Raw genomic sequence first — 27,520 nt, 5'->3', positions numbered from 1 at the left:
TAGGCAGTGTGGAAGTAGAAGAGGGAGTTAATGCAAATGAGGGAGATGTCAATAGGATAGGCAGAGAGGGTATTGTCAGTGATGAATTGAATAGAAGTGATGTTAATGTTAATATTAATGAGGGGCTAAATTGTAATAGCAAGGGGGGACCACCTGACAATGAGGAAAATAATAGAAATGAAGGTACTGTCCATTTAGTGCAAAGGGCAAACATGGAAAAGGGCAAGAATATAAGTGTTGCTCCAACTGCTGACAGTGATAGTGGTGAGGATGATGATAGTGCAGATGAAGATTACACTGTTGAATAAAGTAGTAGTGAAGCAGATGATGAGGCTTCTAATGTTGGGGAAGAAGATATAGAGAATGATAGTGATGTAAATGATGAGTTGAGGTCAGCTAGAGAAAGATTGAGGCAATTCAAAAGGAAAAATAGAGCACCAGCTAGAGAAGAAACAGAAGATGTACCTCTAGGAGAGATAGTGCAGACTCTGGATTTAGGGGTGAAGACCACTTGAATGACAAATATTTAGTTAAGACAAGGGGTGGTGAACCTTACCCACACAATTCAGATCCTAACAGTAAGGTTAGTGATGATGAAGAGGGTGATGATGAAGAGGATGATGATGATGGAACTAGCTCTTTGAGTAGAAGGCAGAGGAGATTGCATTATGACCCCAACACTGTTGTTCCATACTGGGAACTTGGAAATATTTTTATAAATGTACAACAATGTAGAGAGGCACTAAGTAAATATGTTGTAGTTAGGGGTGTAGATCTTACAATTAGGCTTGATGATCCTACTAGAATTAGGGCTAAGTCTAGAAAAGTTTATCCTTAGCTTCTCTTTGCTTCAAAGGATTCTACTTCTGAGAACTTTATAATTAAGACCTCTAACCCAACACGTAGATGCTATAGGTCAAGTAGAAACAAACTTTGCAATTCATCTTTCATTACTAGGCACTTTAGAGATAGGATCTTGTCACAGCCAGGAATAAAATTAGAGACATACAAAATTTATGCAAGTACCAACTTTAGGTTCATATTGGTAAATCAATTACAAGAAGGGCTAGGATCAAGGTGCTTAGTGCTGCAATGAGAAGTATAATTTGGAATTTGCAAAAATACATGACTAGTGTGATGAGATTAGGAGATCTAACCTCGGTTCAACATGCTTTGCTAAATGCAAAAGACTTGAAGATGGTAAACAAAGGTTCAAAAAGTTTTATATGTGCATTAAGGCTTTGAAGCAGGGATTTCTTATGGGTTGTAGGCCTATTATAGGCATGGATGGGTGTTTTCCAAAGGGACCTCGTGGTGGTCAACTTCTATTGGCTGTGTCAAAGGATGGAAACAACCAAATGTTTTCAATAGCATGGGCAATGGTTGATATTGAGAATACAAAGAACTGGATTTGGTTTATATCAACACTGAAGCAAGACCTTGAGATCACTACTGGATTAGGCTGGACAGTAGTCACAGACATTCAAAAGGTAACATTTTAATTATTGTTTGTCCATTTACTTACTTGTTATTACATTTAGTGCATTGTGTCTTGTAATTGTCATTTTGTACTTTTTTTCCACGAATTGTATATACTTACTCAACAATTTTCTTCTAATTTGCTTAATTTTAAGGTTTGGACAAAGCACTAGGGCAAGAACTACCTGAGGATGCCCTTTCAAAGGAAAAACAGCTCCTCAGGTACTATGTCAGTTAAATTATATTGCTATGTAATACAAAATAATTATTTACAATAATTTGATTATGTATTGCTTTTCAATGTCAGGCTTCTCAGACACAATCTGCCCCAAATTCTACAGCAGGTCAATCACATGCAGCTCCTTCAACATCAACTTTCCATTCACATGTACTAGCTCCTACAAGTTCAATTGCCCACACACAAGCAGTAGTAGCTCCCACTACACCAAGGCTTGCAACTGGAGCAGGATCTTCAAATCTAGTTGGTGTGACACCCACAAACTCAACTTCAACCCATCCATTTAAAAGAGGTATATAATATATAATATTATAGAACTGTGTATTAGTTGTGAAAAATTGCATTTATTAACAATGGGTGAATGATATGACTGCGGACACAAATGTGAGAAGCACAGCAACAATTTTGAGTTATATGGTAAGGACTCCATCATTAGACAGTAGAGATACTGCAACTGGTAATGGAAGGGGTGCTGGAAGAGAAAATGTGTCAATTTCTGAGCAAGGTGATAATGAAATGCCTAGTGGTAGGGGACATGGCAGAAGAAGTGCCAAAGCAACTGATAGAGGAAATGGAAGAGGAAATGGTACAAGCCAAGGCAGAGGTGCAACTGATAAAAATGCCCTATTTGAAACCAAAAGAAGATTCGAGGAGCCAACTGTAAGTTCACAAGCAAAGAGGCAATGTAATCCTAAAGGTGTTGGTTTATAGATTAATAAAGCATTAGATCTTTCAACATACTAGGTATACTATGCTTTTTAATGTTTATGTAATTAGGTAAAATAAGTCATTATGCAATGATATCTCAATGTTGTTGTTGTATTATGCAGTCTTCAGTTACTACGGGCTCAAAAATTATTACAGCACTAAAAAGAACTAGGAGCTCAGCTATCGTGACTGGAGATTTGGGATTTAAAGCACCTGGATTGAAGTGGAAAGGAAAAAATGCAGTTACAGCAAGACGGCTCCAGCAGCAACAACATAGAGCAAATGCACAAAGATCAAACAGTAGATCATCAACATTTCCAAGCTTCCATGAAAAGGTAAAAGTAGTCAAGCTTCACAAGCTAGCAACAACCCACCTGTTTAGTTACTAGGACTAATTTTGAATTTTGTATAGAAATCCAGATACTGTGAACTATTTTTTTTTTATGTTATAATCTGCCCTATTTATGCTTATCGGATCAGATTAACACATTCCTAGAATGCACGGAATGTTTGTACAATTATTTTGCCACTTAATGATAACTTAGTAATTCCTATTTATTTTTATCTCAATCCAATTTTATGTTTGAACAATTATTTCTCTTTTATGTGTGTTTGAGATTTTCAATTCTATATGTTTCAGATTTTTATTTCTGTGTATTTGAAAGATAATTGACAATAACATTTCAAAAGCAATAGGACTATTTCATTGCATTTCAGGAATAATAAGGTACATGGTAGTGACTTACAATAAAATCAAAATTCCACAAAATCAACACAGTGGGTACTATTTCTAGTGAGACCTCAATTCCACAAAATCAAACAACTTTCCTTATATCCAACACTATTTTCATCATTCTAACAACCATTTCCCTAATCGAGCAACTGCACTAACATTTCCCTAACCTAACAAGGAAACAAACATTATTGTCCTGCATAGCAAACAGCAACGCAACACAACACCAACAACATAACATACAACCTTCAATGATCTCCTCCTCTATTTCCTCTTCTCTTCCTCATTCATCTTTATTTTCCTCAATAAAGTCAAAATCACGTGTTGAATATGATATGGCATTAGTGGATCATGTCACTAAAAAGAAATTGCAGGACACAGGTATTTACGAGAAAAAGAAGCAAAAATGCATTTTAATTACCAGCAAATTAATAGAATGTGCTACAATGAAATTCTCCACTTACCCCATATTGTTGACACCAAAAGAATCGACCTCTAGGATTCTATTCTGTGTATGAGATCTTCAATCGAGCAGTTTGCCCACAATTGTCCTCTAAAATTGGGCTATCAAGGGGATAATCCATGACTAAGGAAAACCCTAGATTTAGAATGTGATGACCCAATCTTACCTATTTCTAGCAAGCTTCCTTCACTCACCAATTTTTTTCGCCTTTAATGCTCAATTTACTTGTTAAAGCATCTAATTTTCTCAAAGAAAAGAAGAAGGATTATGGTCTCTCTTTCTTCGATAATGGATATAAATTGGGAATGAGAAAGCTCTTTCTCTCTCTTCAAAATCAATCTTTAGCTGTTGTTCATTATCCACGGTGGAGAACTTACGTGGCTGACATGGCTCAAATAATAATCCCTCACGCTCCGATTTGCACTTGATTTCACTCTCCTTATCCTACATGACCAAGGACAAGGTCATTGAAGGAATTTGAAATACTGGGTCATCATAGAACCCCCCCTTCCCCAAGCGCAAAGTTCAGGGCACCACTAGAAAAAACATTGAAAGTTCAAGAGCAAATTTATGCATTAAGCCATTGAAAATATATGAATATTTGATTATTCTAATAAATAAATTTTATTTAAAAGATAAATTTGAAACAGAAATTTTTAAATTTTATCGAATTCTAATCCGATAACGGTAAAAATGTATAGATATTACATGAATGAATGAAGAATGAGTAAAGGACGCATAATTTTCAACACCATCCTGTTTGACTTGTGTCTCCTGAATTCACAGAAAAGCTCTGATATTGTTTCTAATCTGCAGAGATTTTTTTGCTTGTACTTTTTGTCCTCATCTTACACATTTGAAGCACTGGTAGAGGCTGGCTGGAACAACAAAGTTGTAGCAAATTCCAATCAGCAGTAGATTGTATAACGTCCGACCATATTACAGGCATTCAAATCTGGGTTCCCAACTTGCATTTGCATTTGAACTAGTAAATTCTCTCTGCAGTAGATACAGGGCGCAAGAAGACGACAATGACTGTGATGTTATCTTTGCTACCTCTTTCTGCAGCTTCTGTTGCTAATCTCTTAGAGCACATAGCAGGTTCTTTCACAGTGTCTCTGATTATGTTTACCACCTCAGCATTGCTCACAACATCCCAAAGTCCATCACTAGCCATGACCTGATAATTAACCACGCAAGGATTTTTTCTGTTTCAAATAGAAAATCAAACAGTGCAATTGTCTACTGTATAATTAGAACAACAATTAGCTCTAGCAAATCTCATCCTACATTAAAACCCAAGTGCTCTCAATTGTTCAAACAAGGAATTTCTACTGGAGAGAACTGAGACTCAATCCCATAAGGGTTGGAGTTTGTATGGGATGTTATGGGAGACTAGAGAGCGTCTACATAGAGGATTTGACGAAGATAATCGGTTGCAAAAGGGTTGAGGATCAATGACAAATAGGAGGAGAAATGAAAGCAGCATAAGATATTATTGGAAGTTGCAGGTCTGCACCTTACTGTGCCTATTATCATCATTCAGGATTGACAAAGATTATTAATATAAAGTTCAAGGTTCTATAAAGCAAAAAAATAACTTGAAAAGTTCAAGAGCAAAAAAATAAACCCAATTTTGTAGGAAACTACTCAACCATTCAAATCAAAGATTTAATTAGGATTTTCAATGAAAAGTTTCAAGGATTCTATGGAGGGAAAAAGAAAAAATGACTTTCCATGAAATTACTTGCTCAATCAAACAAAAATGAAAATACTCAAATTCAGATCATACCCAAGATTCTTCAACATCACACCTGAGAATTGCAGAGAATAATTCCGAAGGAAGCATTACTGATTGGAATCATGAAATAACTCCAAAAATATTGAGCGGTAAGTTATTATAAGAACCTATTTAGAAACGGAAAAAATCCTAAAGATGGGTTACTTAAAACTCAAGACATATGTATGTATCTGTCAACTAGTGAAACTAGTTACATTTGAGGTTTTGCACTAGACTTTCAAGTTAATTCTGTTGAAAACTATATTTGCAAGAAGCCTCAGGCATTGCAAGTGTTTTTTTTAAGACTTTTTAAATTCAGCAACATGGAGACAGATCTGTAAAATATAAAAAACACAAATACCAAGAACTCATTTAAGATTCATTTATATGATCAATTGCTATGCCTTACCTGAAAAGGATGCAAGTAGAATACATTTGAGTAGCAATACTCCTTTTATTTTCAATCTTATTTGACCGTATCAATTTATCCAAAACATGATTTCTCAAATAGACCCTGTATATTATAAGCAATAAGCCATCCCTGATTAAAATAATGATCCTTACCAAAAATTCATCCTCTGCTGATAGAGTAGTTTCACTTATGTCGGGTTCTGCAGATACAGCAGGCTTTAGATCATCATCACCAATGGAGCGAGTGACCTGGTTTAAGAAATAAATTAATCAAACTTTTAGAGGAAGAGAACGAGAAGGAAGAAGAAGAAAAGCACAATAATTAATAAACGTTTCTCAGTCATGGATTGTGCAAGTTCTCCATTACACACATCCAGCCAAACAAGACCCTTCTATTTAAAAAATGCCAACTCTGTTTTCCCTATTATTTTCTTTTGATCTCGTTGATCTCCCCAAAAATCTTTCTGTTCTTTGGAACATCAAAACTTGAACTTTAAAGTTCTATTTCAATGAATTCTTTAATAATAGAAATTTTTTCATAATTTTTCAAGACTGTCCTTCAGGGAACAGAGTTCAAATTTTATTGCTATAATATTTTATTGTCATAGATTTTCATCTGATTTGTTCTAATTGCAGGTCCATGCATTTAATTTTTGAATTCCAGATATTTGGTATATCAGAAAGCTCACCAAAATTATGCACAGCATTTTTGTTTCTCTGCAAGGAAATTTTATACCTCATAAAAACACTCTGCAAATCTAATATACAGTAATTTTACGAAAATGAACTTTTACATCCAAAAAGGAATTTTAAGCACTGAATAACTGTTACTCCTCTACAAAGAGCAAATAGCGAAGAAATGACTGTGTTTGGATCAATCTCTTTTGCTGGGGAAACTTAAAAAGTCGATCAGATTTTCTGAGGCAGAATGGGTATATCAGATTCAATAGCAAGGTTTCTTTATTGTTGTTGTTGTTGTTGTTATTCTTTTACTTGAATTTTGCTTTCCATCATTATATGAAAAGGTTGTTTTTCTATCAATAAAGCAACCTTATTACATATTGATCTTCTTCCACGCAATGTGCACAAAAAACCAGAGAATACCACTTCAATTAGAGGAATAATGCTATTGATCACGGAATCTTAGAAAGCTGATTCAAGGTAAAGGGGAAAACCTGGAGTGCAGCAGGACCAACCCTCCAAGTATCAATTTGCCATTTAACTTGTCCCCCTGCTCTAACAACACGTTCCCTCTCCTCAGGACAACTTGCAACATGATCCTGATGTATAGAAGTGACATAGTTTTGATAAAGACTCGATTTTATAAAATAGAATTCCATAAACCAGTTCATGTCAACCCTGACCTTACTAAGAGGAAAGGCATTGCCAGCCCGGCATAAAATTGTCCTGCAATCACCAGCATTGGCAACAAACAGCTTGTTTCTAATTATCAAAGAAGCAACAGCAGTACAACCAGGGTGCCAATCTTTAATAAATCCCTTTGATTTACGAAGAGAGTCTAGTTCATTTCTAAATGCGACATCTGTGCTAACAAATGCTTCAAGTAATGCATCATGAGGACTGCATTTACACAAAGAATTTGATTACTTCAAGAACACATATCTTATAGCTTGAAATATAATAAGAAAAAAGCCTCCAAAAGAAGAACAAACCTGCTTGTGCAAGCTAAACTTTGCAGAAATCCTGGCAAAGCTTGAGCTGAAAACTCAGCAGCTGCTGCACCTGCATTTGATCCAGCCACATTTATTCCATTACTAAGTAAGAAAATGAACTGAGAAACATGATGCACAAGAATGATTCTAATCCCTGTTAGAAAATTATAAATAGTGTGAGAATCTCTCTGCTAAACTTACAGAATTTTACGCTTTGCCATTTCTCATTTCCACCTAAAAAGGGTTTCTATGACATAATCACATGGCAACTCAACATGTGGAGTTCTTTTTGCATGCTTTCTTAGTAATTAAAGCAATGGCTAATTATGTTACACTGATTCTTTGGCACTCTCATGTACAAGAAAATTTGTTTTCCAATAGAACGTAATTGAATTCTCAAAAAAAATTTTTCAATTTAAAGTTCTCCACTCAAAGTAAGCCCAGTTCTCAAGAATTTTCTTCCATGAGAGAAAAAGGGAAGTAAGAAGCCCAAAAGCAACTTTCTAAAGAAAGATCATCCTGCAATTCTAAATGATCCCAAAATGATCTGCTCTTTTCTATTTTTCTTTAGCTGGGAATAACTTTATCAGAGATGTTCATACATATTAACTGATAAATTAGTCTTAAGATCTCCAAATTAATTTCCTAGTAAAACATTCTTCTAAAATTGAGTCTGATAGACCATCAGTATTGAAAGTGGTTCCTTAACACACCTCTATGACCATCAAAGATAGCAAAAAAATGGATATCCTTTTCATTGCATATCTGAGGCATAAGGAAGTGTATATCCTCCATAGTTTCCCTTCTTCCGCATGTAGCAAAGGATCCCCAAGAAAGCACTGGATGATAAGCCAAAGGATCATATAAATAATCAACCCAATTTCTCAAACCAGAATTAACTACTAGAGAAGCTTTCTTTGATGATAGTTCTCCCTGAGTGGACCAGTTGACACTCTCATGTAATATTCGACTGTTGTTGACACCGTCAATAAGCTGATCATCCTGTAAAATAGAAGATTCACCAAGTGCCAAATTTTCTTCAATTGATTTTTTCCTATGCTCCAAAATGGGGCCAAGTTCCAAAACAATATCAGTAAAAGAAGGTCTATTTTCAGGGTTTTCATCCCAACACCTCTGTATCAAAGACAGGATACTTGTTGATGCCCCTGACCTGGGACCAGCAAGAACAGGTCGCAGTTTACCAGACACAACAGCTGCAGTAAGTTGCTGCTCCGTATACTTCATCTCCAGGACAGTGTGGGCCTGCATGCAGTTGAGGAGTCAAACCAAAGATTGTAATTTGCTGCTGAGAGTTGTGTATGTAGTCTAATTTAGGGTGTTTAAAAGAATTTTTAAACCAAACTATAAATGAAGGTTTGAAGATTTTATAAACTGGAATAAATCGTTAGAGAAATAAAACTGAATTAAAACAGACTGAAATAATATAATTTGGTTTTGTTTCTAAGTATATTACTATTACACCTATCAAATGCTATAAGTTGCAAGTTCCAATTCTAAGAAAAAGTCATCCAATGTAAATGAAATGTTCGGTTCTAACTTAAGTGAAAAATATCCAATATATTATTGAAGGTTATATGCAGTATATATCTAAATACCAATTTATAAGATCACATCTTCTATTGTTAGGTTTTCTCATATCTCAAGTAGGGAAAACCACGCAACATATCTTCAGTAAATAAATATCAGACTTGTATTATATAATAGCATTGACTTGTGTGATTTTGTGTATCTTAAAGAATTAATTTAGGGCGATTTTTCTGTATTTTCCTTTTCTACAATTTCCTATTTAGACAGGCTTGTCTGTGCATATATATATACATATATATATCTTTGAAAGAATGTCTGCTGTAACACTATTGCTGTCACATTAGCTGATATTTTGATTAGCTTTTTTTGTTATTATTAAATCTGCATTTTGTCTGAAAAAATCTAGAGTTTCCTAAGTGAATGGTGTAGCATGCTTTAAGAATTAACTTAGGGAGGCATGTTCCTTAATTAAGGAAGTTAAGTGTTGACTGTAAAAGAAAGCTTTTTATAACCGATGTATATATAAGTTTATCAATGAATATGAAATACAGCTCCTCTTTATTCAGTTTCAAGTGTGTGTGCTGTTCTCACATTCCAACAAGTGGTATTAGAGCCATCTCTGATCTTTGAGATGCCTGTGTAGTGAGAAACAGAGGAGAGAAAACCAGTTGGATTCCCTTTCACAAACCAGATACGTTTCAACCTTGTTATTGCTTCAAATAGTTTTGGAACTGGTCCACCACCAGTGTTTGATGGTTAAAATTATCAGCTTTGGGAATTGAAGACCACTTGAGAGGCCTTAATCTCTAGGAAGTAGTGGAAACACGAAATGATTCTCCACTATGGCTGAAATGAAGCACCATTCAGAAGAAAGTGCTGAAAAGTATAAGTCCTCGTCCCTCATTCATTCTGCTATGACAGAAACAATTTTCACAAGAATTATGGCTTGTGAAACTGGCAAGGAAGCGTGGGATAGGTTGAAAGATGAGTTCCATGGGAGTGAAAAAAACAAGCATATGCAAGTTTTGAACTTGAGAAGAGAATATGAGCTGCTGAAATGAAGGAAAATGAGTCTGTAAAAGAGTATGCTGATAGACTCATGAAAAAAGCAAATCAAATCAAGTTGCTTGGGGAAGATCTACCAGAGAAGAGGGTGGTTGAAAAGGTTTTAGTGAGTTTCCCAAAAAAATTTTAGTCAAAAATCTCCTCTTTGAAGGAGTCAGAAGCCTTATCTCAAATGTCTTTGGCTGTGTTGGTGAATTCTTTACAAACTGTAGACCAAAGAAAGGCTTACAGACTTGAGGATTCAAGTGGAAGTGCATTATTTGCTAGTCAAAAAAGCAAATTTCAGTCAAGTGGAAGAGGAAAGAAGCTTGCTGGTGATAGAACGGAAAAAGAGAAGGGAGATTATCATAGCATGTAGAAATTAAAGGAAAGACTGTGTTTTTATTTCTTTCAATTTGTGATAATATTTTCAACCTCTACTCCACTATATATATACAAAAATTGTTCCAATATAGGAAGTAATCTAAATGGGAATATCCCTAAACTAGGAAACATAATCTTTACACTAATTAGGAATAAACCTAAACTAGGAAACACAATATTTACTTTAATCACAAAGATTTCAACACTTCCCCTCAAGTTGGTGCATAGATATTACTCATGCCCAACTTGCAAACTAAAGGATGAAACAACTTGCTATGCAAACCCTTTGTGAAAACATCAGCTAGTTGCTCTTTTGAAGCTATATAGGAGACGCTTATAACACCTTCAACTATCTTCTCTTTTATACAGTGACGATCAATCTCTATGTGTTTAGTTCGATCATGCTGGAATGGATTGTTCATAATACTGATGGTTGCTTTACTATCACAAAACAAAGATATATTTGTTGTTTCAACCAACTTTAACTCTTCCATTAATCTGCGCAACCATAGAAGTTCACAGATTCCCTGTGCCATAGCTCTATACTCAGCTTCTGCACTGGACCTTGCAACAACAGCCTGCTTCTTGCTTCTCCATGTGACCAGGTTTCCTCCAACAAAAACACAATAACCTGAGGTTGATCTCCTGTCATCAAAGGAACCAGCCCAATCTGCATCTGTATAGCCTGTTATTGTTAAATGGCCATGTTTAGAAAATAAAAGTCCTCTACTTGTAGCTGATTTTAAATATCTCAGAATTCGATGCACTGCTTCTAAATGAGACTCCCGAGGATCATGCATGTACTGACTCATTAAACTTACAGCATAGGCAATATCTGGTCTAGTATGGGCAAGATAAATCAACCTCCCAACCAATCTCTGATACCTGCCAATGTCAACTGAACTTCCCACTCCAGCTTGAAGCTTATGATTAGCTTCAATAGGTGATTCTGCAGGTTTACATCCCAACATACCAGTTTCTTTAAGGAGATCAAGGATATACTTTCTCTGAGAAATAAAAATCCCTTTTTCTGACCTAGCAACTTCTATCCCAAGGAAATATCTCAACTTTCCCAAATCCTTAATCTCAAACTCCCTAGCTAACAAATTTCTCAAGTGAGTCATTTCTTCTTCATTATTTCCAGTCATCACTATATCATCAACATAGACAATAAACAACGTGATCTTACCTTCATGATGTTTAATGAATAAAGTATGATCAGCATCGCTCTGAATATACCCAAAGGAAAGCATAGCTACTTCCAGTAAATGCCTATTTTTCCTTTCTGCTACTCCATTTTGAGCACTAGTATTGACACAACTAGTCTGATGGATAATACCATTAGAATCTAAATAGGTACGAAAATCTGCATTCATGTATTCAGTACCATTATCAGTTCTTAGGATTTTAACATGCGCATCAAACTGAGTACAAATCATTTTATGGAAATTCTGAAAACACGAAAAAACTTCATTTTTTGTTTTCATCAAATAAACCCAAGTCAATCTAGTGCAACAATCAATAAAGGTCACAAACCATCTATAACCAGAAAGAGAGACAGTTTTAGTAGGACCCCAAACATCAGAATGAATAGTAGCAAAAGGAATCAAATTTTTATTATTAATCGGAGAATAAGAATGCCTGGTGTGTTTGGCAAGTTCACAAGCATCACATACTAATGAATTAAAATCACATTTAGCAAACAAAGTGGGAAATAAACGTCCTAAAACAGAAAAGAGGGATGTCCTAATCTCCTATGCCATTGAATAACTTCATCAGAAGGATTTCTAGAAGTTCTAACAAAGCTTGACTGGTACCCGAATTTGAAAAACGACAAACGTCATCCAACAGTTACAGTCCATCGCGCAAGCTACCACTGCCAATCATTCCCCCCGTGTTCAATTCCTGAAATATACAATGAGTCTGGTAAAAAGTTACTTTGCAATTAAGTGCTTTTGTGATTAAGCTGACAGATAACAGATTAATAGGAAATCTGGGAACATGAAGAACATGGGAGAGTTTAATATTGGAAGTACAGTCAATAGAACCTGTGCCAGCAATTGGTACTAAGGAGCCATCCGCAATGCGAATTTTATCTGTGCCTTGATATTTAGAATATGTGAGGAAATGTTTTATTGAGCCTATTATATGTTTATTTGCTCCTGAATCTATAACCCAAGAGGGTTTTGCAATTTTTGCAAGAAAGGTGAGAAAAGCATTACCTGAATTAACAAAATTGGAGGCCGCAGTCTGAGTTGAGGACGAATCAAGCTGTGACAATAATCGTTTCAGGGACTGATTCTCCTTCTCAGAAAAGCTTCCAGCAGTAGATGGTTCCTCAGATAAAGCTCCACTATTAGATATGTGCGCCTGTGGTCTAGAAGAACTGACCCGCTTTCCTCCACGCCCTTTAGTTGGGCGTCCATGTAATTTCCAGCAGAACTCCTTGGTGTGCCTGTTCTTACTACAATAGTCACAAAATAATTGATCTCTATCTGAAGAACTGTTCTTTGCAGCCTGGATATGTTCTCTTGCAGAATTAGCAATCAACCCTGCTTTGTCAATGGTAGATCTGTGAACCATAGCGTTCCTCCTAGTCTCCTCTTGCTGTACAAATGAGTATGCTTGTCGCAAGGATGGAAAAGGATCTCGTCCAAGAACTTGGACTCGAATCTGATCATACTCGTTATTCAGGCCAGCCAGAAAATCATACACACACTATCTTCTTCTCTAAAAGCTTTTCTCTGCTCAACAGCGTGGAGAGCATTAGCCAACTCAGTTAGAGCTAAGACATGTCCCATGTGTCTTCAAGAGAAGAAATCTTTGCTTCAAATTTTTCGGGGAGAGTTACCATCACCTTTTCCACAATTCTCTTCTCTTCCAATTCTTCTCCCAGCAATCTGATCTGATTAACAATTTTCATGATTCGATCTATATTGTTGAGAGATTATATTGTAATTGTATTTCTTGTATCTCATCAATCGATTACATAGGTCTATATACAAGGAATTCCTATGCTAACTAGCTATTTAGGAATACAAATCATAAATTAATTAGGAATCTAACTCCTAATAGAACTCTATTTACAACTAATCCTTAACACTCCCCCTCAAGTTGGAGCATAGATGTTAATCATGCTCAACTTGTTACAAACTACTACTTCCAGCAAATCACAATACCATACTCAGCAATTGTACCCACTTCATTATAGCAATATAGAATCCCAAACCAAATAGTAGCAGCAGAATTAAGACAACACACTTAGGTTGTCGAAACAAATCTCACTAAACCAGAAAACAACTCACAGGGCTGTTTCAAGCTTCCACAATCAATGCCTCAAAGAAGAAGCCCAGTAGCACAGATATTCAGAAACGCAGTAAAGGAAAATTTGGCAAACGGAGCCCACCACTGAAGGCCAAGAACACAATGCAACTCACTGGGGTTGCACTGCTCTCAACAAAGAAGAAGGTTCAAAAGCAGAATACCCGTAACTGCAGCAAAGGTGCAATACTAAACCATAATGCAAAAAGGAATCACTAGAAAATCACCGAAAAATACCTAAACCAATTGTCACAGCAAAGGAAAAATATGTTTCTTCAGCAAATTAAAGCAACAACAGTAGCAGAGGACTGCCCGACACAACTGCAACAGAATCGCAGCAAACAAACCTATTGAATAAGCCCAAGAATGACGATGCAACTCACTGGGTTGCACATCTCTCTTCAAGCCAACGTCGAAGAGAGGAACTGGAGTGAAAAAGACCATTGGACATGCACCAGCGCGTGAACCAGAGCAGGAAGAAAGAGGTGGTGAGTGGTGGCCATTCGCTTGGAATCCGACGACCGGATTCTAGGGAGTCGCTGATCGGCGGCTGGAGAATATCCTGGGGTGGGCGGTGAGGCAAAATACTAACCCTAGAAAGGCTTCCTAAGGTGGCAGTGGCTTCTCGTAAGGGAAGTTTAGTTTTTTTGTTTTTGTTTTTTTTTTTTTTTTTTTTGTCAATAGAAGGCTCTGATACCATGTTGAGAGATTATATTGTAATTATATTTCTTGTATCTCATCAATCGATTACATAGGTCTATATATAAGGAATTCCTATGCTACCTAGCTATTTAGGAATACAAATCATAAACTAATTAGGAATCTAACTCCTAATAGAACTCTATTTACAACTAATCCTTAACATATATAATCTCTCACCTTATCTGTATCTTTCATTCTTAGCATCTCAAATTCCTTCCTCAGATTGAAGATTTGCATTTGCCTTGTCTTATCACTACCTTGAAACTCTTGTTTCAGCTTCTCCCAAGCTTCATGAGCATTTTCACATGCCATGATTCTAGTGAAAATAGCATCTGTAACAACAGCGTGAATGTAAGACAAGGCTTTTGGAGCCTTTGCAATTTCTCCTTCATGTTGTCTGATTTGTTGAAGAGTTGGGTTCTGACAAAGAGGAGGCGGCGCTCTGTTTTCTTCAACATATTGCCACAAGCAAAGACCTTTCAAATATGCTCTCATATTTACAGCCCAGACCTGGTAATTTTCACCATTAAAAAGGGGAGGTGAAATAGAAACATTGCTGGAAGCCATTGAAAGGAAAAATCAAACACACAAGTATAGTGTTTAAAGGTTTATTCGGTGGGTATTCTCTCTGGTTTTCTCTCAAACACAAATCGACCATTACCTCTCCCTGTTCCAGCCAACAAAACCACCACCACCACCAACCTCCAACCAAGACCAGTTCGCCAATATTCTCACCAAGAATACTAGGATCTTCGAGCAAAGGGGTTGTGCTTCAAATGTAAAAGCCCTATTCTCCATTACATGAATGCCCCCAATAGATCCTTGCATGCTCTCATTATTGGCAATGATGAAGTATTACCACCTGAAGATCAATTAACAAAGATGGGAGGCAACCCTAGAGGAGCTTACCCTAGTAGAATGGAATGAGGCCCATTTTAAAACATCGTACTCTCTATGTATTCCACTGGAGGGATTTCAGGGCCTAAGACCATGAAGCTTGTTGGCCATATTGCTACTCATGATACTATAATTATGGTTGACAGTGGAGCTTCACATAACTTCATCTCGGACAAATTGGTGAAACAACTACAACTGGCTGAAAGTTTTAACTATCTCGGTAATACAACTTTAGTCTCGGTAATTATGAAAATCAAATTCCCAACACAACACAAAGGCACGGCACAAAAATAGTAACCTAACTTGACAACTTAACACAAATAGAAGCAAAAGCAAATGCAAGACAGCGGTAACCTAGAAAAGACAAACTGAGAACCAAGCTACCAGAACTTCACCAGATTGGAAAGATAACTACCGGAGTGGACTGCTGACCTCAAGTCGACATCGAAGAGCCAAACCCAGTGCATAGATATGGTCGGACATGCACACATGTGCCAGCGCATAGATCGGTATTCTGGAATAGATGGGACGCGTGAGAGCCACACACAGGGAATCCAGTGACCGAATTCTAGGGGGGCGCTGATCGACGGCTGGAGAAACTTCTCAAGGGGGGCGGTGAGACAAAAGGCCAACCCTAGAGTGGCAGTAACTTTTCAAAACAAACAGCCCCAAATTTTCCTGTCTAAGAAAAATTCAATTTGGGTTGCTCTAATACCATGTTGTTAGTTGAGGAAAATGTTGTTATTGTTATCTTTTCATCAATGATGGAGACAAATATATATATATATATATATATATATATATATATATATATATACACACACAAGATATTTCAAACTATTTAGGACTCTAACTCCTAGACTACTTAGGAATAAATCTCTAAGTACATGCTATATACAAATAGGATTCTAACTTTCATTAATAGTGAGATTTAGTACAACTTTCAAAATTAATTAAAAATAGTTTATATAAATTTATGGATATATTTTCCTCTAATTTTATCAAAAGATACTTAAATTTAATTGCAAAAAATGTATTTACATAAATTTCAATTTCAAATCATGTATTGAACGCAAAATGAAAGAGAACCCAACGACTATTTAGTTTCCAAGTTCAAAATATCTAACTATTTAAGCTAAAATTTAAAATAAAAACAAAGTAAAACTATCAAGCCATTAAATTTCATATCCAAATCCATATTCATTCATTACCATTTCCAAATTCAAGCCCTTTATCATCTTCATTTTCTAAAATTACATCCACTAGCTCTTTTTCATCTACATTGACTTTTCCACTTGTTTTGTCGGGTATGAGAATCGTTGGACACGAGAATCAACTCAAATCGTAAGATTTGAATCGCATGAATCTTAATATTCATGCTCGATTCCGACTCACCCATCACAAATCATAGGATTCTAATAACACTACTCATCAATTGCTTGTCGGTTGAGATTTTCCCAACCTAACAGCATTTGTGGGCTTCTGTCATTTTAGTTCCAATTTGCTAACTGATCCAACTATGCAGAATCTCCACTTCTTTTTTTTTTGTCTTTTTCTCTCTCTTATCTGAAGTAGTTGTTACAACATTAATAATGACAAATTGCGGCAGCAAGTGTTTTAGAAGTGTGCCAAAGCTGATCCAAATGCTCAATGTTGATTTGACACGTCCAAAGAAGCTTTTACTCAGGAGCTTGGCTAGGGTTTAGTCACTAATGATTCATAATTGTCATGTTTCTTTTAGGAAGGATTGCCACTTAAGTATGCAGAGACATTATTCATAACTTTAGGTTTCAGATTTTCTGTAAAAGGCAGACCACATGTCCCGTTGGACACATTTTAATTTTCATTTTCAGTCTTATTTTAAGTCCTTTTAGTCAAATAGAGCACAATCCTTTTGATTCGCTATGAAAGCTCAAATCCTTGTCAAGAACGTCTCACATGGGGTCAATAACAATTGAAATATGTAGATAGTAAGAGAGTACTTATGAATAGGTTCAGTTTCAGAAATACCACAGAAACACATCAATAAGTATCAACTCAATTTGATGTGCTAATGATAACTACAAAATGGAATACCGATTACACTTATCAAATTCTATACATAGCAAAACATAGAAACACGAGAAACTCAAACATAATGACTGAGATTCAGCATATCTTAAGAGAGAAAGAAACAACAACAAAAAAATACCAAACAGAAGTGTATCTGACCTGAGCTTCTGCACGAATGTCAGTATATGGGACAACACCAGTAAGAAGCTCGCTGCAACAGAATCAAAATGAACTTTCTCATTCATAGCAGAAAAAAAAAGAGTAATTTTTTTCTGAAACTTTAGAAAATGTCAAAGAATGCATGCTAGGTAAAGGGCAAAGCAAGAAATTGAAACTCAGATAATTAATAAGTAGAAGCACCATTCTAACCATGCTACTTGGTATGTATAATTTAGCTCCAGATCAAGCAATCTCTCCACTATTAATTACCAAGAAGAAAGAGAAAATGTAATATCAAGCATACATTGTAGTTCCGATACAGCTAGAAACCCAATCAATTAATTAAAAAAGCAGCTTAATTTGGATCTTTATTGCAGAGCTATCACATGGAAAATACTTCTCTACTACAAACCTCTTTCATGGGCACACACAAATGCAAACATTTGACTAGTTTTAGAGGTTAGTTACACATCTATCTCACTTGTAACTACCGCTGACATATGTTTTCAGACTATTAAGGAAAATCAATATAGTACACGTATTCTTAATTAGTTTATGATTTGTATTTCTAAATAGCTAGGTAGCATAGGAATTCCTTATATATAGACCTATGTAATCGATTGATGATTTACAAGAAATACAACTACAATATTTTTCTATTAACATGGTATCAGAGCCTTCCATTCAAAAAAAAAAAAGAGAGAGAGAGAGATTTCCTGAAAATTCCGTTGCGAGAAGCCTTTGCCACCCTAGGAAGCCTTTCTAGGGTTAGTATTTTGTCTCACCACCGACCTCAAGATATTCTCCAGCTGTCGACCGAAGTTCCCTCCAAATCCGGCCACCGGATTCCCTGAGTGTGGGCCTCACGCGCTGATTCTGTTTTCTGTGACAGTACCACTCACCGGCGCGTGGTGGCGCGTCCGGCTGTTTTCGGCGATCGGAAATAGTCTTCTGGCTTCATTTCCATGTCAGCAGTCTACTCAGGTGGTTGTTTTTCCGATCCGGCGAAGTTTTGGTAGGAGCGTTCTCAGTTTTGTCAATTTGGCGTTTCAGGTTACTTTTTGCTCTTGTTTGCATTGAAAGGCTATTTGATTTTGGGTATCTCTTTCTTCCTGCTCTGGTTCATGCGTTGGCGCATGTCCAGTGGTCTTTTTCACTCCAGTTCCTCTCTCCGGCGTTGACTTGAAGAGAGACGTGCAACCCAGTGAGTTGCATCGTCATTCTTGGGCTTATTCAATAGGTTTGTTTGCTGCGATTCTGTTGCAGCTGTGTCGGGCAGTCTTTTGCTACTGTTGTTGCGTTAATTTGCTAAGGAAACCTATTTTTTCCTTTGTTGTGACAATTGTTTTAGGTAATTTTCATTGAATTTCTAATGATTCCTTATTGCATTAGGGTTTGGTACTGCACCTTTGCTGCAGTTATGGGTATTTTGCTTTTGAACCTTCTCCTTTGGCGAGAGCAGTGCAACCCCAGTGAGTTGCAGTGTGTTCTTGGCCTTCAGTGGTGCCCTCTGTTCGCCAGAGTTTCCTTTGCTGCGTTTCTGAATATCTACGCTACGGGGCTTCCTCTTTGAGGCATTGATTATGGAAGCTTGAAACAGCCCTGTGAGTTGTTTTCTGGTTCAGTGAGATTTGTTTCGACAACCTAAGTGTGTTGTCTTGATTCTGCTACTACTATTTGGTTTGGGATTCTTTATTGCTATAATGAAGTGGGTACAGTTGCTGAGTATGGTATTGTGTTTTGCTGAAAGTAGTAGTTTGTAACAAGTTGAGCATGATTAACATCCATGCTCCAACTTGAGGGGGAGTATTAAGGAAAATCAATATAGTACACGTATTCCTAATTAATTTATGATTTGTATTCCTAAATAGCTAAGTAGCATAGGAATTCCTTATATATAGACCTATGTAATCGATTGATGATATACAAGAAATACAACTACAATATTTTTCTATTAACACAGACTATTGATATTAACCCGAATTCGGGGAAGGGTCCGTGGACAGCACTGTGGATGGAGTACCGGTAACTTAACTCGAATGCAGGAACGGAAAAATTTGCATAGGTAAAAGCCCCTACCTATGAAAGAAGCAAGGGGGACTGGTAATCCTACTCTCTGTCTTGCTACCTATGACTGCTTTGTCGACTCTGTTGACGGAGTACCGCTCACTGCACGGCTAAGGGAACTCTGTCTTCTATGCTAAAATAAAGTCTTCGGTGCCTTATTTGTCCCTTCCTACTCTTTCTTTATATACGCAATTCTTACTTACGCGTCTTTGACTTCTCTGCCTTAGTTGGCTCAGTTGCATTATATTATTCATCTCCATTAACCTTCCCTACCATTACATTTCCCAGGAGATATTTCCAAATATAATATTTTCTTACAACAATCCAAATCTAAATCCCAATTCTACCAAGCACTAATGAGATTAAACTCTTTCTCAACAAAATCTAAACTCCAAATTCCAACTCTACAAGGCACTAACACATTGCAAACACTTGTGGAGAGGTGAATCCAATTGAAAGTAGTTCTCAGATTGAAAATGCCTATTCTTTCTTTCAGACACCCCATTTGAGACACCCCATTTTGATCACTAGTATTCACACAGCTAGTTTGATGTATGATTCCATTTGAGTCTAAATATGCCTAAAACATACTATTCATATATTTTGTTCCATTATCAGTTCTCAAAATTTTAACCTTTGCATCAAATTGTGTACTGATCATGTTATGAAAAGATTTAAAGCAAGAAAACACTTCATTTTTTGCTCTCAGCAAGTAAACCCAAGTTAATCTAATACAACAATCAATGAAGGTAACAAACCCTTTATAACTAGATAAGGAAACAGTAGAAGTAGGACCCCATACATCTAAATGAATAGTCATGAAAGGGACTGGACTTTTATTATTATGGGAAATATAAGAAATTCTTGCATGTTTAGCAAGTTCACAAGCATCACATTTTAAAGACTCTAATTGACAATGCTCAAAAAGACTAGGATATAATTTCTTTAGAACTAAAAAAAGAAGGATGTCCTAATCGCCTATGCTATGTAATTATTTCTTGACTAGCATTACCATGATTTCCTAACAACGCTCGACGAATACTATGAGCCAAAGGATTCCAATCTTTTTCGAGAAGATACAGGCCATCATGCAATCTACCAAAGCCAATCGTTTTCCCTGTTCTCAGATCCTACAAAACACAATGAGTAGGAAAATACTCAACTTTGCTGTTGAGAACTTCTGTAATAGCACTAACAGATAAGAGGTTTACAGGAAAACTAGGGATATGAAGGACAGAAGCTAAATCAATAGTGGATGTGCACTTAATTAAACCTATACCAAAAATAGCTGTGAAAGAACCATTAGCAATGCAAACAATTTCTTTGCCAGAACAAGATGAATAGGTTAAAAGAGCCTATCATATGTTTTTTTGCTCCTAAATCTATAACCCATGAATCATCAACAGAATTAGTAAGAAGGGCCATACCAAATTTTACAAAATTAGAAATAGCTGCGGTGGATGAAGAGTCAAGTTTTGTCAAAAAAATACCTTAACAATTGTATCTCTTCAATAGAGAAATTTCCAGCAGAAGATGCTTCAGGTAGGTGTGCAACAGGTCTAACAGAACCAGTCCTTTTACCACCACAACCCATCATTCTACTACCATGACCCCTAGTCGGTCGTCTATAAAATTTCCAACATGTGTGCATGGTTTTAAAGCTATCACCCATTGTATATAACTCGAGAAAGAGAGGAAATCAGGTCTGAGAATCAGAAAACAAACCCACAAGGCAAAAAAATTGCAAAACAGCCTTGATTTGAAGGAATAGGACCTAGATAATGGGCTACGTGAAGGCACAGCAGCAGGGTGAAGCAACGGGAACTGGCCGTTGTCAGAAAGGTGGCTGGAAAGCAAGCCACGCGCCATGCACGTGAAGGACGCAGAAATTCCAGTGGCACATGAGCCCACGTGTAGCGTCGGACGATGATCGGAATCTAGGTATGGGTCGATCAGCGACCCCTCTTCCTCTTGGGCTGGGCAGTGTCAAGTCACTCTCCCTCCTGTGGTCGCATGAACTTCAACCTAGAACTATGATTGTTCTCTCTCTATTGTCCTTTCTCTCTCTACTGGGTTTAGGTTGAAAAAAGGTCAGCTATGGCTCTGATACCATGTTGAATTTAAGAATAGGTTTGGGAAAAATTTGTTATGTATTTCTTATTTTTCAATGAGATCCTATACATCCTATTTATACACAAGTATCAAATTCTAAATAGGAAAAGAACAAATAAGGAAAGAGCAATATACACTCCTAAATAGCCTATACAAGGATACTCCAAATCAACTAAGTCAACACTAATGTTGTTTTGACTCAAGTCGTTTGGTAGGGTAAATGCATATGATTTTGATTGAACAAACCCAAAGGGTCTTGCTTTTACAACTTATGAAGGTTATATTTTTCCCTATTTCTTCCAACAAGGTTTAAATTTTTGTGATTACTGTGTTTGTACATAGATGTTTTCCAAATGCAAGAACTTAATACAAATATAAACAGGTTAAAATTGCTCCACATAATACCCTTGATGATCATTTAATAATTTCATTGGAGAAGGTAGGTCTCCAAATCTCCTTGGTCCGACTAACCAATAAAAATTTAAGTGAATAGGAAACTAGCATATGAATGCATAACTTTTTATCTTGTTTCAATTGGAAAAAATAAAAAAAGAAAAAAAGAAAACAACCGTATGAGTTAACATAAATGCAATACTCTGTCTTGTACTCTTACTTGATGGATATCCCGAAACTGTAGACGTCTGATTTTTCAGTATGTATCCCCTGTTTCAATATTTCAGGTGCCATATAAATAAGTGTCCCAACCATGTTCTTTTTGTGGAAACCACCAGTTGGCTTTCCAGATGACCTCCAATTCTCTACAGAAACTCCTTTAAGATTCTTCCTGTATTCTGCCAAACCAAAGTCTGATAGATGCGGACAAAGGTTTCTGTCAAGCTGTATCACATGCATTGATATGGTTATATATTGTTTGACCTTTTTCTGAAAATGATTTATTCTCATTTATAATTGCAAAGGAAAACTATGGGCCAACTAAGAGATTATGGAAGACAATTACAAGAACATTTGCCGGTTTCACATCCCTGTGTACAATCCCATGGTTGTGAATATATTGCAGAGACTTAGCTGCCAGAAGAAAAAAGAAAAAACAGGACAAATTACTCAATGGAATCTGCGAAAAATTTCTGAATGACAAAAAAATTATAAACATTTAACTGAAATATGCTAAAAAAAGTCCCCAATACAGAGTCATGGACAATGAACTAAGACATACCCCACACTTTTTTTTTTTGGGGGGGGGGGGGGGGGGGGGGGAGGCCCTCTTGATATCAATATATTGACCAATAAAAATAAAGAAACTAAGCTATCTTCTATATTAATCAAAATATCATCAATGTCACCTAACTTTTCTGAGGTCATTCAATTCCTAAAATCTTGCTCACCCTCCAGTTTTTCCTAAAATCAGTCTTCGTACAGCGCTAGGAATAGGTAACTCCCGAATGCACTAAACAGTTGCTTCATTCCTCCAATGAAAGAATGGGAGGACTTTGAAAGGGAGGCGAATCACAGATGGAAGGGGAAAAACATTAGACTCCCCCGTTTAGTTAGAAAATGACGGGAAGATGAGGAAGAACTATTATAAGGACAAGATGGATTTTGATCAATCAATCCTAGTGCTTTTTCAGTGGATTAGACTTAGCAAATTAGGTTTTATAACTAAGTTGGGGTGCATATTACAGTTTTTAACACAGAAAATCAAGGAAAAAAAAGGTAGGAACTAAGGTGAGTGCATTCAAGAAAGCATGAGCGAAAGAAGAGGGAGGAACCACACACTGTCCAAACATGAACTTGAAAAGAAATAATTCATGATAAACTCACATTTTCCTACTCAGAAGGTCCAAAAAACTGACTGACTGGCTGACTAACTATATATATATTGAAAGACTAATTTGGGCATCAAAGCTTACAACTCTTTCATAGAAAACTCTCATGCCAATTAGAAAGGAAGCAAACCATTCTGAAAGAAAGAATCTTGCAACAACTAAAAAAGTTCTAAATGTTAATGAGAACCCTATGTTTTCCCAACAGGAACATGCATAACGCTTATAAATGAAAGAATTCAAGTACGATGTGAATACAATGAAGAGAGGGCGGTGGAGTAGAGGAACATTTTAGTTACATAAAGTCATACCCAACTGATCAGTGATCATGAGCACCTGATCAATACTCGGACTCCATTCTTCCACGTGTAATTTCTCAGCAAGGTTGCCAGATTCATAGAATTTGAAAAAGAACATGTAATTGGGAGGCCTTGCATGAGCGGCAACCAGCCTCGCTATTCCCTGATGATCTAACATGCTTCATTAGTAAATAAAACACAAGTGTTAAGTAGAGCACAAGGTAAATAAAGTAATCATTGTTATCATTCACTTATATCTAAATCTATAAAACCAGAGTATGAACACCACTGCAATGATAATTCATTATATTAAGGTCATATTTCGAACACTCCAATCTACAGAATGAAATGGAGAACATAATGTAACAATATCTTTATTGTTACCGAATTCTCATCCATCTCTAGACTCAGGAATTCAAACCAGGCCAGCAATTAGGACTTTGTTCATTTTTATGTTTTTCTGATGTTGCATCCTAAAGCCACTTTCTAGAAATTATTTTTGTCATAAAAAAAATGAAATAATGTGAATATATAGTTAAGTAAATATAAGTTCGCTAAATATAAGATAAGAAAACCAAAATTGCAACAAGAATTTTCTCTTTCATAAGATTTACAATTATTTTTCCTCTTAAGTTTTTTTTTTTTTTGTTTTTTTTTACTTATCTAAACAATACGCTTCTCTTTCTTAGCTTCTAGAATAGCAAAAAACATAAAAAACCAATCACAGTGTATGCTAAATGTTCAATTTGTTCAAATTTCATCATCCAGCAATAAATCTGTTAATTTAGTCATTATTGTCAGAGTTCCATTTTATCCATCACGGAAACAGAATAGAAATCAAATATAGCAGCCTAGTCTCAACCCCATAATTTGTAAATTTTCGAGTTCAGACCTATCAAATGCAGATTACTGAATAAATATTCAATATGTAGAAACCAATTAGGCTGCCACATTTTTTCCACCAAGTTTCAGTAATGACACTGGCTGAATTATGGCAGGAGTGACTGATAAATTGAAGTCAAATGACTAATTACATGATTTACTCAGGAAACACAGCAAAGCCTAGGGGTTTCAAGCTAAGTACTCTAAAAATGGAATAGATTACAATTTAATAAGATAAAGAGTGTAAGTATGGTTAAAATTGAAGGAACAATGCTAATCTTAGTAAAAATTACCATAATAGTTGCAGCTCCTTGTGGAACCTATCAATGTCATCAGAAGTAGACAAGATGGGTTTCTTCAGAGCAACTTTTTCCCCATCCAGAATTCCTTCATATACTACACTTTCTGCCCCTACAGAAACCGAAATTGAAAACAACTTCGTTGCTTTGAGAAGCAGAATGCGCCTATGTTATTGAAATGGAATGAAAATTAGAGAGTTACCTCTTGCAATTGGAGACAGAATAGTGTAAGAAGCAGGAGGAAGGAGAAGAGGAATGGAATTGCTGCGACAGCAACCTCTTATACATGAGTTTGGCTCCAAGATCTTCAAAACCATCCTTCTCTCTCTAAATTGAATTTGAACAGCGGAATTTTTGGAATTAGTGGTATACTTGCATGCGAGATTCCAATGCTCTTCGTTATTATTGTAGTTTTTTTCTTTTTTTTCTTTTTTTTTATAAATTATAAATTTAGGTGCAGTTTGTTTTCATTAAATTTTTTCTTTTTTATTTTTTTCTTAAAATATAAACAAAATATGTTTTTAAAAAAAACCAAAAAAAAATTAATTTGGTGAAACAATAAAGATCATGTAGCTCTTTATATTGTTTGGCTTTTTATATAGCTGTATTGTGTTCGGTAGTCTAACGTTAGACCCGAATAGTGGTTTATATATTTGTGTTTTCTCTTTTAATCCTATATTCTGTTATAAAATAATAGAAAAATAGAGAGATAAGTAAAGACAGAACAGGGAGGAATACGAGAGTGTCTTTATCTTATTGATGAGAAACCACATATATATAGGTACATTAGTGAAACTTAATAAGGTTCTACAAAAATTAAGAACATAAAGTTCGCAATAATTAGGAATACAGTCTTCTAGCCCATGTAGGACATCAACTAATTTCATAACACACCCTTTTGAATGTCCATTATTTAAAAATACGTCTCATTAAAACCTTATTAAAAAAAAACTCTGTGAAAAAAAAATTTTATTGAAAGAAAAAATGTACATTATTTTTTTCTTAAAAACGCGTTAAAATACCGTATCATTAAAAATCTTTACCAGGAAAACCTAGTGAGAAAAAAACCTTGATTAAAGGAAAAAAGAATACAATGCATATTTATTCCCTCCTCATGAAGATATCACTTGAGATATTTGAGTTTATGTAGTCCAATTTTGTGTATCAATTTTTCAAAACTTATAATAAAAAGTGTTTGATAAGCAAATCAATAATATTATCACTTATGTGATTGAACTTCAGTATCACCATTTTTTTGTAGATCATGAGCAAGTAGAAATTTTGAAATATATGTTCTTCTTGTTTTCTTTAATATATCATTTTTTGAATATTTTGAAATATTTGTCTCAATTAAATACATTCTCGTCTTTCTTCATGAATTGCTAAAATTTTCACAACTAAAAAAAGTAGTAGCAATACTTCATTTTTTGAATGCAATAAAATAATTGTACTTCTACATGTAAATGAATGATTGTTTTATTATATAATATAATGTGGATTAGATAATAATTTGCATTCTCATAGTCAATCAAATCTGATTTTGATATGTTAGTTGTAATATAACTTATATCTATCATATAATATAGAGATATCAAAATATATATTTAATTCCATTTAATTTCTTCATATTCAAGAAGAATTATATCTTGCAAATTAAATTTATAAACATGCTTATATAAAGTCATATGACTAGCAAGATATATGAGTGCCTTTATTGCACTAAAATATGGTACTTCATGACTAATAAGTTTTTCATAATTTTCTCAAAGTTGAAAAATGGTCATTTTCACATGAAATGATCTCACAATTATTCGCATCCACATAAAATCATTTTAATAACTTAGCCATATATGTGAATTCATAGACAAAACTTCATTTATGAAATACTCAATTTTAGGTCGAGACAAAACTTTATATTCTCAATAACTTTCATCTAAACTCTTCCTTTGAGGAATCTATAATCTCTGAAAACTCTTTAGGAGTTCCAATAATGTTTATAAGCCAACTAATGACAAATTCATATTCAAATCTCTTTATAAAATTGCATGAACATATAAAAATATTATTATAATATTCTTTCAACAAATATTCACTAATCAAGAGATTACCTTATTCATGTTAGCATATAAAATAAATATCAAAAGTATGAAAGTATGTGACTTTCACCAAAAGAATATTAATATTTTTCAGTCATAAATATCATTAAAGCAATTATATCATATGTATCGAGATTTCTTTAGTCCATGTGGAAATCTTGAATATATTTCTCGAGGTCTTGATTTGCTTCCTTCAAGCATTTTTCAACATTTCATGGATATCATTATCCATTAATCCAGATATAGCTCTATACAATTTAATTAAATAAATTTCTTGAGAATTTAATTTTATGTTTCAAACAACTAAAATCCTTCAAGGATTTTCATATAGATATCTACATCAAGTTAAAATATAAATAGGCAGCCATTAATTCATTAGACTGTGAACCCCT

At 35.4% G+C, this 27,520-nt stretch overlaps 1 protein-coding gene across 2 annotated transcripts; it reads right to left on the bottom strand.

Annotated features, from left to right (window-relative positions):
* Positions 1 to 4,221: 4,221 nt before the first annotated feature.
* LOC105645535 (protein kinase family protein / protein phosphatase 2C (PP2C) family protein) lies at positions 4,222 to 25,425 on the bottom strand. Of its 2 annotated transcripts, XM_089717882.1 has the most exons (12): positions 25,235 to 25,425; positions 25,027 to 25,144; positions 23,864 to 24,030; positions 22,730 to 22,797; positions 22,385 to 22,608; positions 17,593 to 17,644; positions 8,199 to 8,748; positions 7,486 to 7,555; positions 7,177 to 7,393; positions 6,988 to 7,092; positions 5,966 to 6,061; positions 4,222 to 4,801 (listed from the first exon to the last, which is right to left on the bottom strand). In XM_089717882.1, exons 1-12 carry the CDS (start codon positions 25,347 to 25,349, stop codon positions 4,607 to 4,609), a joined length of 1,977 nt encoding a protein of 658 aa, XP_089574008.1. In that variant the 5' UTR covers positions 25,350 to 25,425; the 3' UTR covers positions 4,222 to 4,606. The 2 variants fall into 2 exon arrangements, with proteins under 2 accessions (XP_089574008.1, XP_089574009.1); XM_089717883.1 differs by lacking the exon at positions 25,235 to 25,425 and having other exon boundaries at positions 23,864 to 24,014; positions 25,027 to 25,150.
* Positions 25,426 to 27,520: the final 2,095 nt, after the last annotated feature.

Source organism: Jatropha curcas, chromosome 2, assembly GCF_041381405.1.
Source record: "Jatropha curcas cultivar XTBG-Jc1 chromosome 2, XTBG_Jcur_1.0, whole genome shotgun sequence".
NCBI lineage: Eukaryota > Viridiplantae > Streptophyta > Magnoliopsida > Malpighiales > Euphorbiaceae > Jatropha > Jatropha curcas.
The sequence above is the reverse complement of the archived record's forward strand: the minus strand, read 5'-3'. Positions and strand labels throughout refer to the sequence as shown.

Coding starts and splice junctions, on each gene's coding strand:
- LOC105645535 (XM_089717882.1), bottom strand. CDS start 25,349: ATGGTTTTGAAGATCTTGGAGCCAAACTCATGTATAAGAGGTTGCTGT. Junction 17,645..22,384: donor AGTTTCGGGATATCCATCAA/GTAAGAGTACAA, acceptor ATTCTGTTGCAG/CGAGCTTCTTACTGGTGTTG. Junction 4,802..5,965: donor CAGCAGAGGATGAATTTTTG/GTAAGGATCATT, acceptor GTTAATTATCAG/GTCATGGCTAGTGATGGACT.